The 13,863-nt window shown below is 41.4% G+C and overlaps 1 protein-coding gene and 2 non-coding genes across 6 annotated transcripts in view; 1 reads left to right on the top strand and 2 right to left on the bottom strand.

The window, feature by feature from the left end:
• The window catches only part of itprid2 (ITPR interacting domain containing 2), a 54,072-nt gene extending 43,529 nt beyond the window's left edge, over positions 1-10,543 (top strand). For 3 of the 4 annotated variants that reach the window (XM_026144929.1, XM_026144926.1, XM_026144927.1), the window contains 8 exons: positions 894-979; positions 1,609-3,396; positions 3,521-3,580; positions 3,929-4,053; positions 4,147-4,258; positions 4,764-4,829; positions 4,967-5,311; positions 6,951-10,543. In XM_026144929.1, the coding sequence (XP_026000714.1) occupies positions 894-979; positions 1,609-3,396; positions 3,521-3,580; positions 3,929-4,053; positions 4,147-4,258; positions 4,764-4,829; positions 4,967-5,311; positions 6,951-7,058 (2,690 nt within the window). In that variant the 3' untranslated portion in view covers positions 7,059-10,543. The remainder of the gene's footprint in view (positions 1-893; positions 980-1,608; positions 3,397-3,520; positions 3,581-3,928; positions 4,054-4,146; positions 4,259-4,763; positions 4,830-4,966; positions 5,312-6,950) is intronic. The other variant, XM_026144928.1, reaches the window with a different exon arrangement.
• A 942-nt stretch (positions 10,544-11,485) lies between these two features.
• Positions 11,486-11,557, bottom strand: trnag-ucc (transfer RNA glycine (anticodon UCC)). The gene has a single exon. It is a non-coding gene; the product is annotated as a tRNA-Gly (tRNA).
• A 1,661-nt stretch (positions 11,558-13,218) lies between these two features.
• trnag-ucc (transfer RNA glycine (anticodon UCC)) lies at positions 13,219-13,290 on the bottom strand. Its single transcript has one exon. It is a non-coding gene; the product is annotated as a tRNA-Gly (tRNA).
• Between the last annotated feature and the right edge of the window lie 573 nt (positions 13,291-13,863).

Raw genomic sequence — 13,863 nt, 5'->3', positions numbered from 1 at the left:
AGAGGCCTGGTAATGAACTAATCATTTGATTCAGGTGTGTTGACCCAGGGCGAGATCTAAAACCTGCAGGACACCGGCCCTTGAGGCCTGGAGTTCGAGACCCCTGGTTTAGATCGTTTTACTTGAAAATGACGTTTTGAAGAAATCCACGGCTGAAATTTCACTTCTTAACATTTTATTGTCTAAATATCTGTGGACTTTTCTGTCATTAACACCGACTCCCTGTTAAGGTGGATTCTGTTAGAGCCCGTTATGAACATTGTTGTTTATCTTCATTGTCCATATAGTCACACCATTGTTTGTAAGAAGTGCGAGCCCATCTTTTAATCCTTAACTAGCCAGATCGAGTACATAAAACTATATATAGTTCACTGGAGTTCCAAATCAAACACTCCTATTGATGCTTGAATCTGATGATGCTTTAAATATGCAACATGATAAGATCTCATAGAAAAACATTGTTGAAATCTTAAAAGAACTCTTTCATTATAAATGGGGGGAAAAAATTGGTGGGGCTTTTTTATTTATAGGATTTCTAACAGAACGTCAGAAAGTTTTGTTTTAAATTCTTTAACTGCTTGGTAGTAAATCATGCAACAAACCAGTGGAGTGTCGTTTTTTTCCCCCAATTAAAATTCAGAGTTCAGCAGCTTCCTGCAGCCCTTCTTTATCTGCTTTGATCCACTTAAAAGCCTTGTCTTTCTTTCCATCTTAATGTGTTTTTATTCGGTATGAACTAAGAATCTCGTTTCCTTTAGACATAGAATTTCTACACAGCTTCTTGTTGCACGCTAACATGTTTTCTATGAATGATTCTGCTCTGCCACCTGCAGGACAGATCGGGTAATGCAGGAAGAAATAAAGCTGTTTATTTCCCCTTTCTCTCTTTCTAGTAGACCTCTCGAGGAGAGACAGCCTACAGTCTGACAGCAGCGGCTATGCTGAGGAGCCTTCTGCTGATCTCAACAGCCACCTTAAGGTCTGTTTGTTTGTTTCTCATTCTTTTTTTTTTTAAGTCTCTTCTGTGCATCCCTCCTATTTTTCTTTTTCATGACCGTCACCTTCAGACTTATTTGAAATGAATCATGAAAAACCAGACAAAACTTAGTCAAAGCAGGAGAAGAATCACAAGCAGCGTAATCAAATGTGGCCTAGAACGCTTATTTTATTCTCTTATTTAAAGAAAAAAAAAGTACTCCTATGTAATCTAACATAAATCAGATTTAGCAAGTAGGAACTGAGCATTCAGTGGTAAGAAAGCACCAATATAAATCAAGGTGTCCTGATTGAATAAAATAGCAGCTCTAATGACTTTGACTCTAATTGGAGACTAAAACGTGTGCAAGTAATACGTCTTTTGGTCGCACATGGGAATTTTGGATTACAAAGATTACTGCAGAGCACATTTCAAAAGTGCAACCATCAGAAAATTGCAACCACAAAAATTTAGTCACTGTAACCTGAGAATTTGATTTTGTAATGCTGTATTTTATGTTTCTACTCCTCTTCATTGTGGGGAAATACTATACCCTTTCACTATTAGTTATATATTTTTCAATATTTATGATTATTTGGGATTTAAGTATAATTTGAATTAATTGTAATCAGGTGCAGGTGAGTAGTGACAGCTGTGACAGCGAGACCACTGTGACGTCGCACCCTTCACAAGACGTGGCTACTCCCCTTGCAATGGACAAGCCAGCATTTGACCTGCCAGATGGTAGAGAGGAAGAGGCGAGGCCAGGTGAAGCTGCAGAGTCGGATCGAAGTAACGGCTCCAGGGAAGAGCACATGGATACAGAGACTTCAGAGCAGATTCCACAGTACACAGCTCACCATCTGCCCAGGAGCAGGCCAGTAGAAGTACAGCAAGATGAAACTTTGGGTAAGGAGAATGTTGAGAGATGTGACCGGACTGATCCTGATCCTGATCCAGAGCCTGAGTCTGCTCAGAGTATGCCTGCTGCAGAACAACAAGCACAGCCAGAGTCAAAGGAACCCCAACATGATTCAGAGCAAGGACCAGAGCACACTCAGAACCCGACAGAAACTGAAGGAGACACAGATACATCCACAGAGAAAACGAGTGGTGAGAACAAAGTCAAAGTAGAGCCTGTGTTCTTGGATGAAGCTGAATCACATTGTCCTGTGGCTCCAGCTTCTCTGGTCCATAGTGCTTTAGACCGAGCCAAACAGTCGAACCGTACAGCCTCCCAGAGACGTGGCATCTCCATGCAGAGGTCCTCTTCCTTGCCCTCTTCACTCCTTTCGCCCTGCAAGATTGTATCATCTGTCAGGATCCAGTTTGGGCAAGGCCTGGCGTCCTGCACCCAGCCCAAGTACTCCTTTAAATACACCCCTGAGCCTGAGGACAAGGAAGAAGAAGAAGACGGAAGAGAGGAGAAGGAAGAGGAAGAAGTGGAGGAAGAACCAACCAACTGCCTGTCAACTCTGATCATAAATCCTGCCTGCTCATCTAGCTCCAAAAAAAAATCACCAGCTGTCTTTCCACCTAAGCCCATACCTCGGTATCTGATGCGGCCATCCTATTCCCTACAAAGCCCCAGCCCTCCTCCTGATTGGCCATCAGGAGTAAATGCCGAATCTTGGAGCACCCAGAGTGTTCCAGATTTGTCGTCCAATCCGCAGCAGCCTGGCCACTTCCAGCAAAACATGAATGCCTACCGAAACCAGCAAAGTTTGAATCCAGAGGAGAATCTGTTCTCTGATTCTCACCGTTCAGCTCAATACCCCTGTCCCAGTCCAAATCTTAATCAAAGATCTAACTCCAGCTCACATCCCTTCATGTCGAACCCTGCTTTGCAGTACACCCCTCCTCATCTACACGGTAGTCTTCCTAACCTCCACCATCACCACAGCCCTTCAGTGAACCACCGTTGTAGTCTAACCAGTCTCCTTCAGCCTTCAACTTCCCCAGGCCCCCAGCAAGACAGCATCTCCAACTTGCATCCTCTTTCAACTCCCACATCTCCTCACCACATCCCTTCGGGTCACTTGCATCCTGGACCTTCTGGAATGTATCACCCGGTCTATAACCATCAATACAGTCACCAGCAACCCTACCAGCTCCCTCCTCAAGGCTCACAGTTTGGCTCGCCCTACTTTAGTCATCAAGGCTACAACCCGTACCTGTCATTTCCCCACCACACCCATCTCCATCCGACAGTGTCCCCAGAACACAGTCTGCATCCAGGGCTGGCTCCTCCTCCTGGCTTCCACATAGGCATGGGTTTGGCCCTTAGCCCAGGTCACAACCTCCATCCAGGGCTTCGTGATGCTAATGGTCCAGGTCCAGGACCCGGCCAGAGCCCATCTAGCACAGAGATGCAGCTAAGGAGAGTCCTGCATGAGATCCGGGGAACAGTTCAGAGTCTGGTCAGTCCTCCTCAGTCACACTGTCTTATCACCCTGTTAATTAAGGTTTAGTCTGGAGTTTGTAGTTCTTCTTCTTATTCGGAGTTTCCCTTCTTATGTTGTTATCGCTGTTCTCCTCATCTAGAACCGAGCCGATACTCCAGACATGTTCAGTGAGCCCAGAGCAACTCTGCCTAATCACCAGGTACCGTCATCTCCTCTGATGCCTGCGTAGCTTTCTCTATTTTGGCCACATAGAACGTTTGTATGTTAAATCAATAAAACAGTGTTTGTTCCCGGATATAGCCTTCAGTATTTAAATGTTGCTTTTCGATTCCACTGAAAGCAGCAAGTGTTTTTTGGGTTTTTTTACTGGCTCATTATTTACATGTAAGAACCTTGTGTTCCATATTTACATATTTTCCATTGCATGACTGAAAACCTACACACTCTTAGTTTTCAGTGCTTGTTCTTCCAACCAGAAAGCGCTGGAGCAGACCGTTGTCACTATCAGTAAATGTGTGATTCACTGTGCGCCCGTCTCTGGTTTTAGACTTTGGCAGAGTTTCAGCAGAAGAGGCGGAGCCTGAACTTGTTCCGCAGTCAGATGATGGATCTGGAGCTGGCAATCATCCGACAGCAGGCTCCGGTCTACAATCACCTGAGCCCTGCTGACAGGTGACTCACAAAAGCAAACAGAAATGTGACGGTGCCGTGACACCGCAATGCAAAGCAAACCTGGAGAGTGTGTTTGTGTGTGTTTGTTTGCAGGCTGGAGTTGGAGCAGCTTCAATCTCTGAGGTCAGCGGTCAGAGAGGAACTGCAGGAGCTCGAACAGCAGCTGGAAGACAGACTGGAGCTGACGCACCGCACGCAGCACAGAGTAAATGCACACCAGAGGATTTGTGTAAAACAGCTATTGTCATGCTTTTTGTGTTAAATTCTGGGGGAAAAAACACCTGAAACATCAGATCTGTAAAATGGCACAAATATATGTAAAAGAAAAGTGTCATGGAAGAGTACTAAAGTACAGCGACACAACAAAGGACGTGGGGCTAAAAAGTCCCCACCGGCCCCCTCAGAATTAGCTAGGCTGGTATAAATATATAGTTAAAAAGGAGGCCTTTCATATGCTGTGACTTGTTTTCACCAGCCACCTAAGCCACATGAGGATACAGCACTTCAAAGTTTACCCCATTAAAAGTCATTAAATCAGTGCAGTTTTGCTACTGAAACTACGATATATTCCATGATACTGAAGCATAAACATAATATTTTATGTTTTTGCTAAATAATTTTGTACAAAAATTGTCAACTGATTCTGAGAGAAAAGGCAGAAGGCCTGTTATATTAGTTTGTTGTAATACTGCCATTGTTCTTTTCCTCAGGGTCTTCACAGAGACTTCAGTGTTGAAAGTCTGTCCACCGCCTCTGCGTTGAGAGCCATGGAGCCGGTCAGCGCGCGCACACACACACACACACACACACACACACACACACACACACACACACACACGCAATGTTTTTGTTACATAAAGCTGAAAATACTAATGTCTTAACCTTTTCCTGCCCGTCTTTCCTATCTGTCCAGGTGTCAGACCTCCTCAGAGAGCAGCTCTTCCTGCAGTCAGAGATCGGCTCTGACCGCCACTCCTCCTACACAAACCCCTCCCCGAGGTCAGTCAGTCCAGTGAGAGAAGATCAAGGAGGAGGAGATGGCAAACAGAAGCAAGGAATGTATCGGGCATCGATTAATATAACCCCTGCGCCCCCTCCTCGACCCAACGTACACACTGAGGAAACTGAGGAGGAGGAGAGAGCCAGTGATGGAGCAGCATTAGCAGCAGGAGGAGGTGGCAGAGGAGAAGCACCAGAGGTGGAGGAAGGAGCAGCGGGGGAAGTCAGAGTGGATAGCCTGCAGCAGCTCATCAAAGAGGTAATGGTTTAAAGCAATTTATTCGAAGCCAAGATTGAGGTCAGGAAATTCATTTGCAGCTCAACTTTTTGGGATCACACTCTGGAATTCCTGCCCGACATATCGTAGCTTTCCTCTTTGTTAAGCGCGAGGACCAGCTGCCCAAACAATGTTGTTGACTCAGTGTTGCTGCTTCTGTTATTATGTTTATAGAGGAAAAAACATTTACAAATGAAGTTACAGATGCTCGTAGGTCTCACCAGAGACTGTAATTGCACTCTCGGCTTAACAATGATTAATAAATATTTATTAAAGTCAATAATAAGTCAGTAGCAAGGGGTGTGAAGTGATGCATGAATGCATTAGCAAGTGTGACGTGTGTGTGTTGTACATGGAAAACCAAACCAAATGACAACGACAACAAAACAAACAAAGCAGCGCGTGGCTTGGAGGCGGAGTAGTCACAAATCCATAGAAGGCGGTTTAAATAGTCCTTTAACATCGAGCAGGCATTCTGGACTACACACGTGTCCTGTATCTTCACATCCGGTAACAAGGAATCCAGGAGTCAGGCTACAATAGTAGATGTAAATTTAAACAAAAGTCTTTCGTTTTCTGTCTCCAACTATTCAGTTTACAGAGAAAAGCAGCAAATATCCATAAAACGTTTTTTGTCCATGGAACCAAAGACCACGAACAAAAGATGTTTGTTTGTTTGTTTGTTTGTTTCCTTTGTTTCTGGCTACACAGTCAAGAGTTGAGCAACCATTGGCTCCCTATTAAATCCAGAATCTAATTCAAAATCCTGCTCCTCACATACAAGGTCTTGAGTATTCAGGCTCTATCTTATCTTAAAGATCATATCACTGTATCACCCCAAAAGAGCACTTCACTCTCTCACTGCAGGGTTACTTGTGGTTCCTGGTATATTTAAAAGTAGAATGGGAGGGAGAGCCTTCAGTTTTAAGGCCCCTCGTCTGTGGAACCAGCTCCCAGTTTGGATTCAGGAGACAGAAATACTCTCTATTTTGAATATTAGGCTTAAAACTTCTATTTTTAATAAAGCTGGATCGGGTGAAACTTCTCTTAGTTACACTGTGTCTCTTAGATACACTGAGCGTTTCTCCTTCACTCACCTTGTAGGTTCCTATCTAGATCAGATACTATGACACCATCAGGTTCCTACCTACTGCCCATCAATACGCTAAAATCATAAATCTTTGCAGTACATATAAAACACCGTATATAAAAACTGAGTCATTTTCATTTGATTTCCAACAGCGTTAGCATGGCAGATAATCTGCTGCTAGTTGCTGATTGCAGTGGGTGGAGTTGTCCTATAAACCCTTTCTTTACAGTGGCTCCACCAAGAGTTATTCCCTAAGTTTGACTCGTCTTATCTTTCATTTCATATTTCTTCTCATTTTTAGGAGATTCTTTTAAAATCGTCAGTTCTTTTCACACCTTATCTTATCCCCCTGTGCTCAACATTTCCAGAGATATAAAAGCTAGATAACAATAAAATGTTGTACTCAGTTTTCTGATTATATAAGGTGTCTTTGCATTAAAAGCTTAAATTAAAGGAGGATTCTCCACAACAATCTGAGGGATCAGGTCAAGTTTTTAAGCACTTTCACCTCTTCTGATTCTTGTTTTCCAGATTCGAGAGAGTGTGGCGCAAGAGGTGCGACGGGAGATCTTCAGCGAGCTCTTGGCTGCCGTTTCACCACGGCTGTCACCGCTACCCGCCAGGCAACCCCCCGTGTAGTCACAGCAACAGCAGAGCACCGCCCCTTTCAATCACAGCCTGAGAGACACCACTGTCTGTCTGTATCACTGTATAGCTGCGTAACACTGTGGAACACAATGTGTGTCTGGTACACTGTACGTCTCTAACACTGATGATGAAACATCACCTGTATGTGAATAGCCCCGCCCCCACCTGGTTGCATCTACTGTGGTGGTCTGATGCTTCTTGGCTATGGCACCCAGAGACATCAACGACATCCCTTCTTCCCTTCCCAAACTGTTGTGACCAAACAGCAGACGCACCTAACTACAACCACTGCCACTTTTGCTAGTTATGCTAGTTATACTAGTATACTAGTTTGCTCACACCTGCCAGTATGACCACTACTAATCCCAGTTCTGTCAAATCTCCTCTGATCCCAGCAGGAAATCAGATGACACTAGCAGAAGACATGTTTGGATAATTGTATTTAAAGAAATCATAGAGCTGAACTGTGCAGCTGCACATAATACTAATCACAATGATCTTGTCCGTGATCACCTTCAAAGAACAATGTAAGATTACTGAATGTAACCAACTGTGGCATCAGTGTTCAAAACCTCAGCAGTTAAAGCGTTAGTTCAGCCCAGTCGGCCACAACATTAGAACCACCGCTCATCTCGGTGCAGCGAGGACGTTGTGACAAGTGCACTGCAAACACTGCCAGGATAAACTAGGCTGCACTCCACAGCCAAACAACAACAGCAGAAAAGGATTTGGTGTCAGTGTCCTGGTGCCAGATACCACAGAACATCCCGGAGTTCATGCCCCCGTGGGTCAGAGCTGTTTTAATTACAATGATGGGCACCTAAAGCAGTGTTATGCAGATGGGTTTAATGAAGTGGCCGTTGGGTATATTTCCTCTCTTCCTGCTTTATTTTTATTTTTTTAAAGCTCTTGAATTTTCTAGAACGTCTGAAATTTTTGCTTCTGTTCCACGATGAGCATTAATTTAACTTAATTTTCTGCTGATCACAGCAGTGAAAAATGAAATTTAATAAATCTGAAAGTGAAACGGCACCTTGGTTACTCTGAATTCTCCCTGGACCTTTATTGGGAATATTTTTAGTTGTTTAAAAACAAAAAAAGCAGTGAAAACTGTTTCTGGGCATTATGTATCTGAGTATTTTTAAAGTTTTCAATTTCAAAGAGCCCATGTTATGCTCATAATATAGACTCATAATTTTATTTTGGGGGATCTATTAGAATATGTTTACATAGTGTGTTTTTTTGTTTGTTTTTTTTACTTAAAACACATACAAATTTTTATATATTATAGATGACATCGTATTTACTCATTCTGCACATTCCTGCAGCTTCTCTTTCCACTGTCTAAACTGTTTCCAGCTACTTGTCCTCTGACAGCTGTCAGGGAGGCCAGTGTGTTAGACAGTAACAGAAGAACCGTATGAGCAACAAACATGTGAACTTTAATCTTAGTAACTTTCCAAACCTTACAAGTTCACACATAAGCTATACAACAGACCTAAAGGAAAGGTGGGGAAAAACAAGAACAACAGGGGCGCTTGAAGCATTTTAGTCCCGGGCTGTTCAGCAGTATATAAAATAATTCATGTCTGAAGAGCAGTTGCTTCTGACTTCAACTCTGTTTCACTTTGTCACATCGTGGAGCTGCTTTGTTTTTTTTTAAATCAGCTGGACGCTTTAAACATGAAGCAGCTGCTTCTAAGCCCCCTAAACAAACATTTGAAACATTTCTTTATGGTATGAACGCCACAGGTGAAACTCTTTGGTCCTACACAATGTTGGGGTGGAGCCAGAAAGTGGATATTTATCCTCAAGGAGACTTTTTTCTATTATTGAATTAGGCAGAATTGAGCCTTAAAAACAAGGAAAATGCCCTAACAACTATTAGGCTGTACACTGTTAGAGACTGTAAAGATCTGCATTCCTTAATCTTTAATAATAGTGCTGAATTCTTTCCACCTTAAAATGACTCATTCCATGCACATTTCACCTTAATTGCTTAAAAAGGGTTTAAGTAGACATTTAAGAGTTTCTGATGCATCATCATCGCCTCCATCATCGTCGTCATAGTCCTCCTGCTGCTCTTCTTTTTCTGGTTGTGTGTTGCCTCCTGCTCATCAGATCATCAAAGATATTGAACAACCTAACTCCAATCACAGTACTTTTAATAATAACCCATTTTATGTTAGAGTACACTAAGTTTTGTTTATATGGATAACCTTGCTGTCATGGCCTCCAGCTATTTAACAAAACACAAACAAAAAACACAAAACAAGCATTTGTATTTGACAGCTATGGAGCTGCGAGAAAAGGTGTTTTGTTTCTCTTTGGATGAGACACCAGCAGCTAGCCCCTTTTTCCAGTCTTTGTGCAAAGCTAAGCTAAAGCATCCTGTAAAATCGAGGAGTCTTTGCTTCAAGTGTTTTTGTTTGGGTTTATTTCTTTATGTCGATCATGCTCGAGCAGGTGGAGTCAGCGTGCAAAGTCATGAGATGCTTACGTTCTAGATGACAGAGATTTCTGTAAGTTGTCATGGGGACCGTGATGATGATGTGGATGATGATGTATTGGCAAGTCAGAGGGAAGAGCTTAGCGAGATTTAGCTGCGTTGGCATGTTAGTTTCACTTGTGCAATAATGTAAACATATTTTTGATCATACGGAGCTCATCTGTGGATATCTTGTTGTGATCAATGCAAACCGCATGTCTTAATACAGATAAACCTGAAACTTGCTGCTTTTATTCTGGGAAATTTGAATCTTCTGCTTGATCACAGAAGCATTAATAACCAGTTGGCAAACCTGTTTTCTTTAGCATTAAAGCCTTTGTTTATGTGGTCGCTCAGCTTTCTGCATGTACCATTAGTTATTGATGAATACAAATGTAAATGTGGGAGCTGAATGTGTTTAAGGCATCCACGGCCTAAACATTAGGTTTTATTTTATTTTTAAGTCATGTCGTTGGCTTTATGATCTTGTCGTGATTACTTTGAACTTCCACGCATACTTGCATTAGGACTGAACTTACGTCCTGAAAGCTGATCTTTGTGTGTATGGACGTACGTCCTTTGTCTTTGGAAACAATATATCTAAGGTCCAAGGTGCACTCCCTAGTCATGTGAAGCTTTCAGCAACATTTAGCATCAACATAATCATTGAGCACGTGGCTCAGATGTTGTCATGTGGCATAAATATTTAGTCCAGTCCAAACTGGTATGAATTAAACTGGTATTTGTCCTTTGATTCTCTTCAGACTTTACTGAATTTGTGTTTGCAGAAAACGTTCTCTCTGTGCTCGCTGATGAGAAATCCTTCACACACTTCTAATTCATTTTAATGTCGGACTGTGGGTGTCTACTCATTTCTGTTAATGTCTAATAATGATTATGTGTATTTTGTACTGATGTCTTAAATGGGATGCAAGGAGGGGACACTCTATAGAGATGAGAAAATAAAGATGTATTTATTTTCAGTACAGAGGAGTGGTGTACCGTGTGTTTGTGTGTGGACCTCAGAAGGATCCCATAAATACTCGATATTTAGACAGACAAGCTGAAAATTTGCCTGACAAAGACAATATTTTTGTAATTTTGCCACCAGCACAGTGGATTTGAAAACAAACAATTAAGATGTGATTGAAGTGTAGGAAATCAGCTTTACTTTGGGGATTGTTTTTTAAGATTTGCATAAATTGTTTGGGAATTATGCTTGGGAATTCCAGTTGGAACCAGGCAACTTGTGTTTACTAACACTGTGACTGCTGATAGAAGAAGCAGGATAAATTCTGAAGTGTACAGGGCTAAACCCTGTGCTCAGATTCAGCCAAACTCTATAGACAGCACTTCAGTGTAAATGGATGATGACCCAAAGCATGCTGAAAAAAAAAACAAGTTTCTCAGTGGAAAGCAATGGGATATTCTTTAATGCCCAAGTCAGTCACCTGATCTCAACTCGGATTGTGCTATTTATTTATTAAATACAAAACTAAATGCAGAAAGACCCAAAAATAAGAAACAACTGGAGGAGACTGCAGTAAAGGCTGAGCAGAGCTTCTCAAAGGAAGAAACGCAGCATCTGGTGATATCGAGAGGATTTACTAAAGGACAGATAGTTTTGTTTAAAAGATTGTGTTTAAAAGTATTGATTCAACTTCTTTAATCAAGTAGAAGAAAATCAATAAAATCAGGCTGTGAAATGTAATCTGAGTAGGAAAGTAAAAAGTAGGTCTTTGACAGACATTTCTACCAGCTGTTTCTGTGCAAACTAACTGAACATCATATTATTTTAATATGATAATTATAAAGTAATACTACTTCAAGGCAACGCAAACTTTTTTTAAATTTGAATACCCATTAATTACATACCATCGTATTCTTTCTGATATAAAATTACTTTCTTTCCTCCATCACAAAACGAGGCTGCGATGGCCGGGAATCGAACCCGGGTCAACTGCTTGGAAGGCAGCTATGCTTACCACTATACCACCATCGCTGTAAACACATCTGGAATCAGGCTTCTGTTGAGTCGTCAGTTTATATGGGTGTATACAAACAGCAGGAAGAGAAGAAGCATGACCAAAAATGTGTTTTGTTAGAAACCACAAGATTGTTTATCTTCTGTCAAATCCTACTAATCTTGCAGAGCTCCCTCACCAAAGTTTTGGGTTTTTTTGTTTTTGTTTTTTTTTGCCTGAATGTGAGGAATTAATTGGGATTCAGCAGGTGGAGGAACTCAAAGGTTGGTTGTAGTGGCTCAGCTCAGAGGGGAAAAGAATCACTACTGAATCATTTCTAATGTGAGCTTCAAGAGATTTTCTTTGCATACAAGCTGCGACCAGGCGTTTAGGTTCAAATCACTTTGATGTCTTAAGGCCTGCAGTGCTGGGGAATTTAAACTTCCCTCAAATATGTTAAACATAAGGTAACGGGCCTGCTGTGAAAATGAAAGGAGTAAAAAGTACAGATATCCATGTTAACATTTAAGGAGTAAAAGTTAGAAGTTATCAGAAAAATAAAAAGTCAACGTGTAGGTACCTGAAAATTCTACTTACGTACAGTAACTAAGTATTTGTATTTCGTTGCTTCCCACCTCTGATGTCCATGGGTTCTTGACTTCAAGTAGTCATTGACTGCAAAGGATTCCTATCCTTATGTTTAAAATGACGTTAGTCTGTTTAATTTGAGACTGAAACTGGGCGCTGTGTATATAAAAATCGATGTACTTCCTAGGGATGTTAACCTGCTATTGACAATGTGAGTCATTCCCATCACCTGGCCGACAACTGAAACCTCTGTGAGACCTTGCCCCACCCCGCCATCATGTGAGCTGTTGATGTCACATAAATGTGAATAGACTTAAACAGTGGATGCCGTAGACGTGTCCACAAATGCAACACAGGAGGACAAGACTCAGAGGCACACCTGCAACACCTAAGAAAGGACACGCTTCCCAGGATCCCAGTGTTCACATTTTGGACAATGACAATTGGTTTAAGAGAACAGTAAATGAGGCCGTGTATGTCCACTATGATCGACCATCTTTGTGGGTTATGACACCTCCAAAGGGACAGCCCTCCCTAGAAAACTAGACAAAACTAGACAGTTGATCTATAAATGACAAAGCCTCTTGGATGATAAGTGAAACATCCTCAAAATATCTAAAGAAGTCAAATTGCCTTCTTTTTAAGCTCTCAATATTACTGGCCAGTAAGAAGTATTACTCACAGATCATCAGGTTCTGCACACTTAGTAAAACACCTTTTTTCCACCTTAATCTTTCCATGGCCAACTCAATCACCTGATATCAGCTAAGCAGATTGTGCTATTTAGTTATTAAATACAAAACTAAATGCAGAAGGACCCAAAAATAAGAAACAACTGGAGGAGACTGCAGTAAAGGCTGAGCAGAGCTTCTCAAAGGAGGAAACACGGCATCTGGTGATATTGAGAGGATTTACTTAAGCACAAGTACAGATAGTTTTGTTTAAAAAGTACTGATTCAACTTCTCTGCTCAAGTAAAAGAAAATCAATAAAATCTTTTTACAATAAATTGTTATTTTACTTTGAATACCCATTTATTGTATACTATCGTCTTCTTTCTGACATTAAACAGGTTTGTTTTCCTCCCTAATTGCTCTGTCACAAAATGAAGCTGCGATGGCCGGGAATCGAACCCGGGTCAACTGCTTGGAAGGCAGCTATGCTTACCACTATACCACCATCGCTGTAAACACATCTGGAATCAAGCTTCTGTTGAGTCATCAGTTTATATGGGTGTATAAAAACAGCAAGAAGTAAAGAAACATGACCAAAAGTTGGTTTTGTTAGAAACCACAAGATTGTATATCTTCTAATCTTGAAGAGCTCCCTCACCAAAGCACAGGCCTTGGTTGGGAAATAAACAGATGTGGCAAAAGCAAAGACATTCTTTAGTTAAAAATACAGATACTTGTGTTAAAGTTAAGTACCGATCAATTGTTTTACTCAAATAAAAGAAAATCAGTAAAATCAGTGTAAGAAAGAAAAAACTAGCTCTTTGAAGGACATTTCTACCAGCTACTGTTGTGCAAAGCTAACTAAATCTCATGCTATGTTAATATATAACAGTAAAATAATGTGAACACAACTCAACACATTTTTTGTTTTTTGTTTACCTGAATGTGAGGGACTAAGTGGGATTCAGCAAGTGGAGGAACTCTAATGCTGTGGTTGTAGTGACGTGGCTCAGTTCAGAGGGAAAAAGAATCACTACTCACAATCATTTCTAATGTGAGCTTCAATAGATTTTCCTTGCGTAC

Source organism: Astatotilapia calliptera, chromosome 16 (genome assembly GCF_900246225.1).
Source record: "Astatotilapia calliptera chromosome 16, fAstCal1.2, whole genome shotgun sequence".
Classification (NCBI taxonomy): domain Eukaryota; kingdom Metazoa; phylum Chordata; class Actinopteri; order Cichliformes; family Cichlidae; genus Astatotilapia; species Astatotilapia calliptera.
Note: the sequence above shows the minus strand (reverse complement) of the source record. Positions and strands in the feature narration are given on the sequence as shown.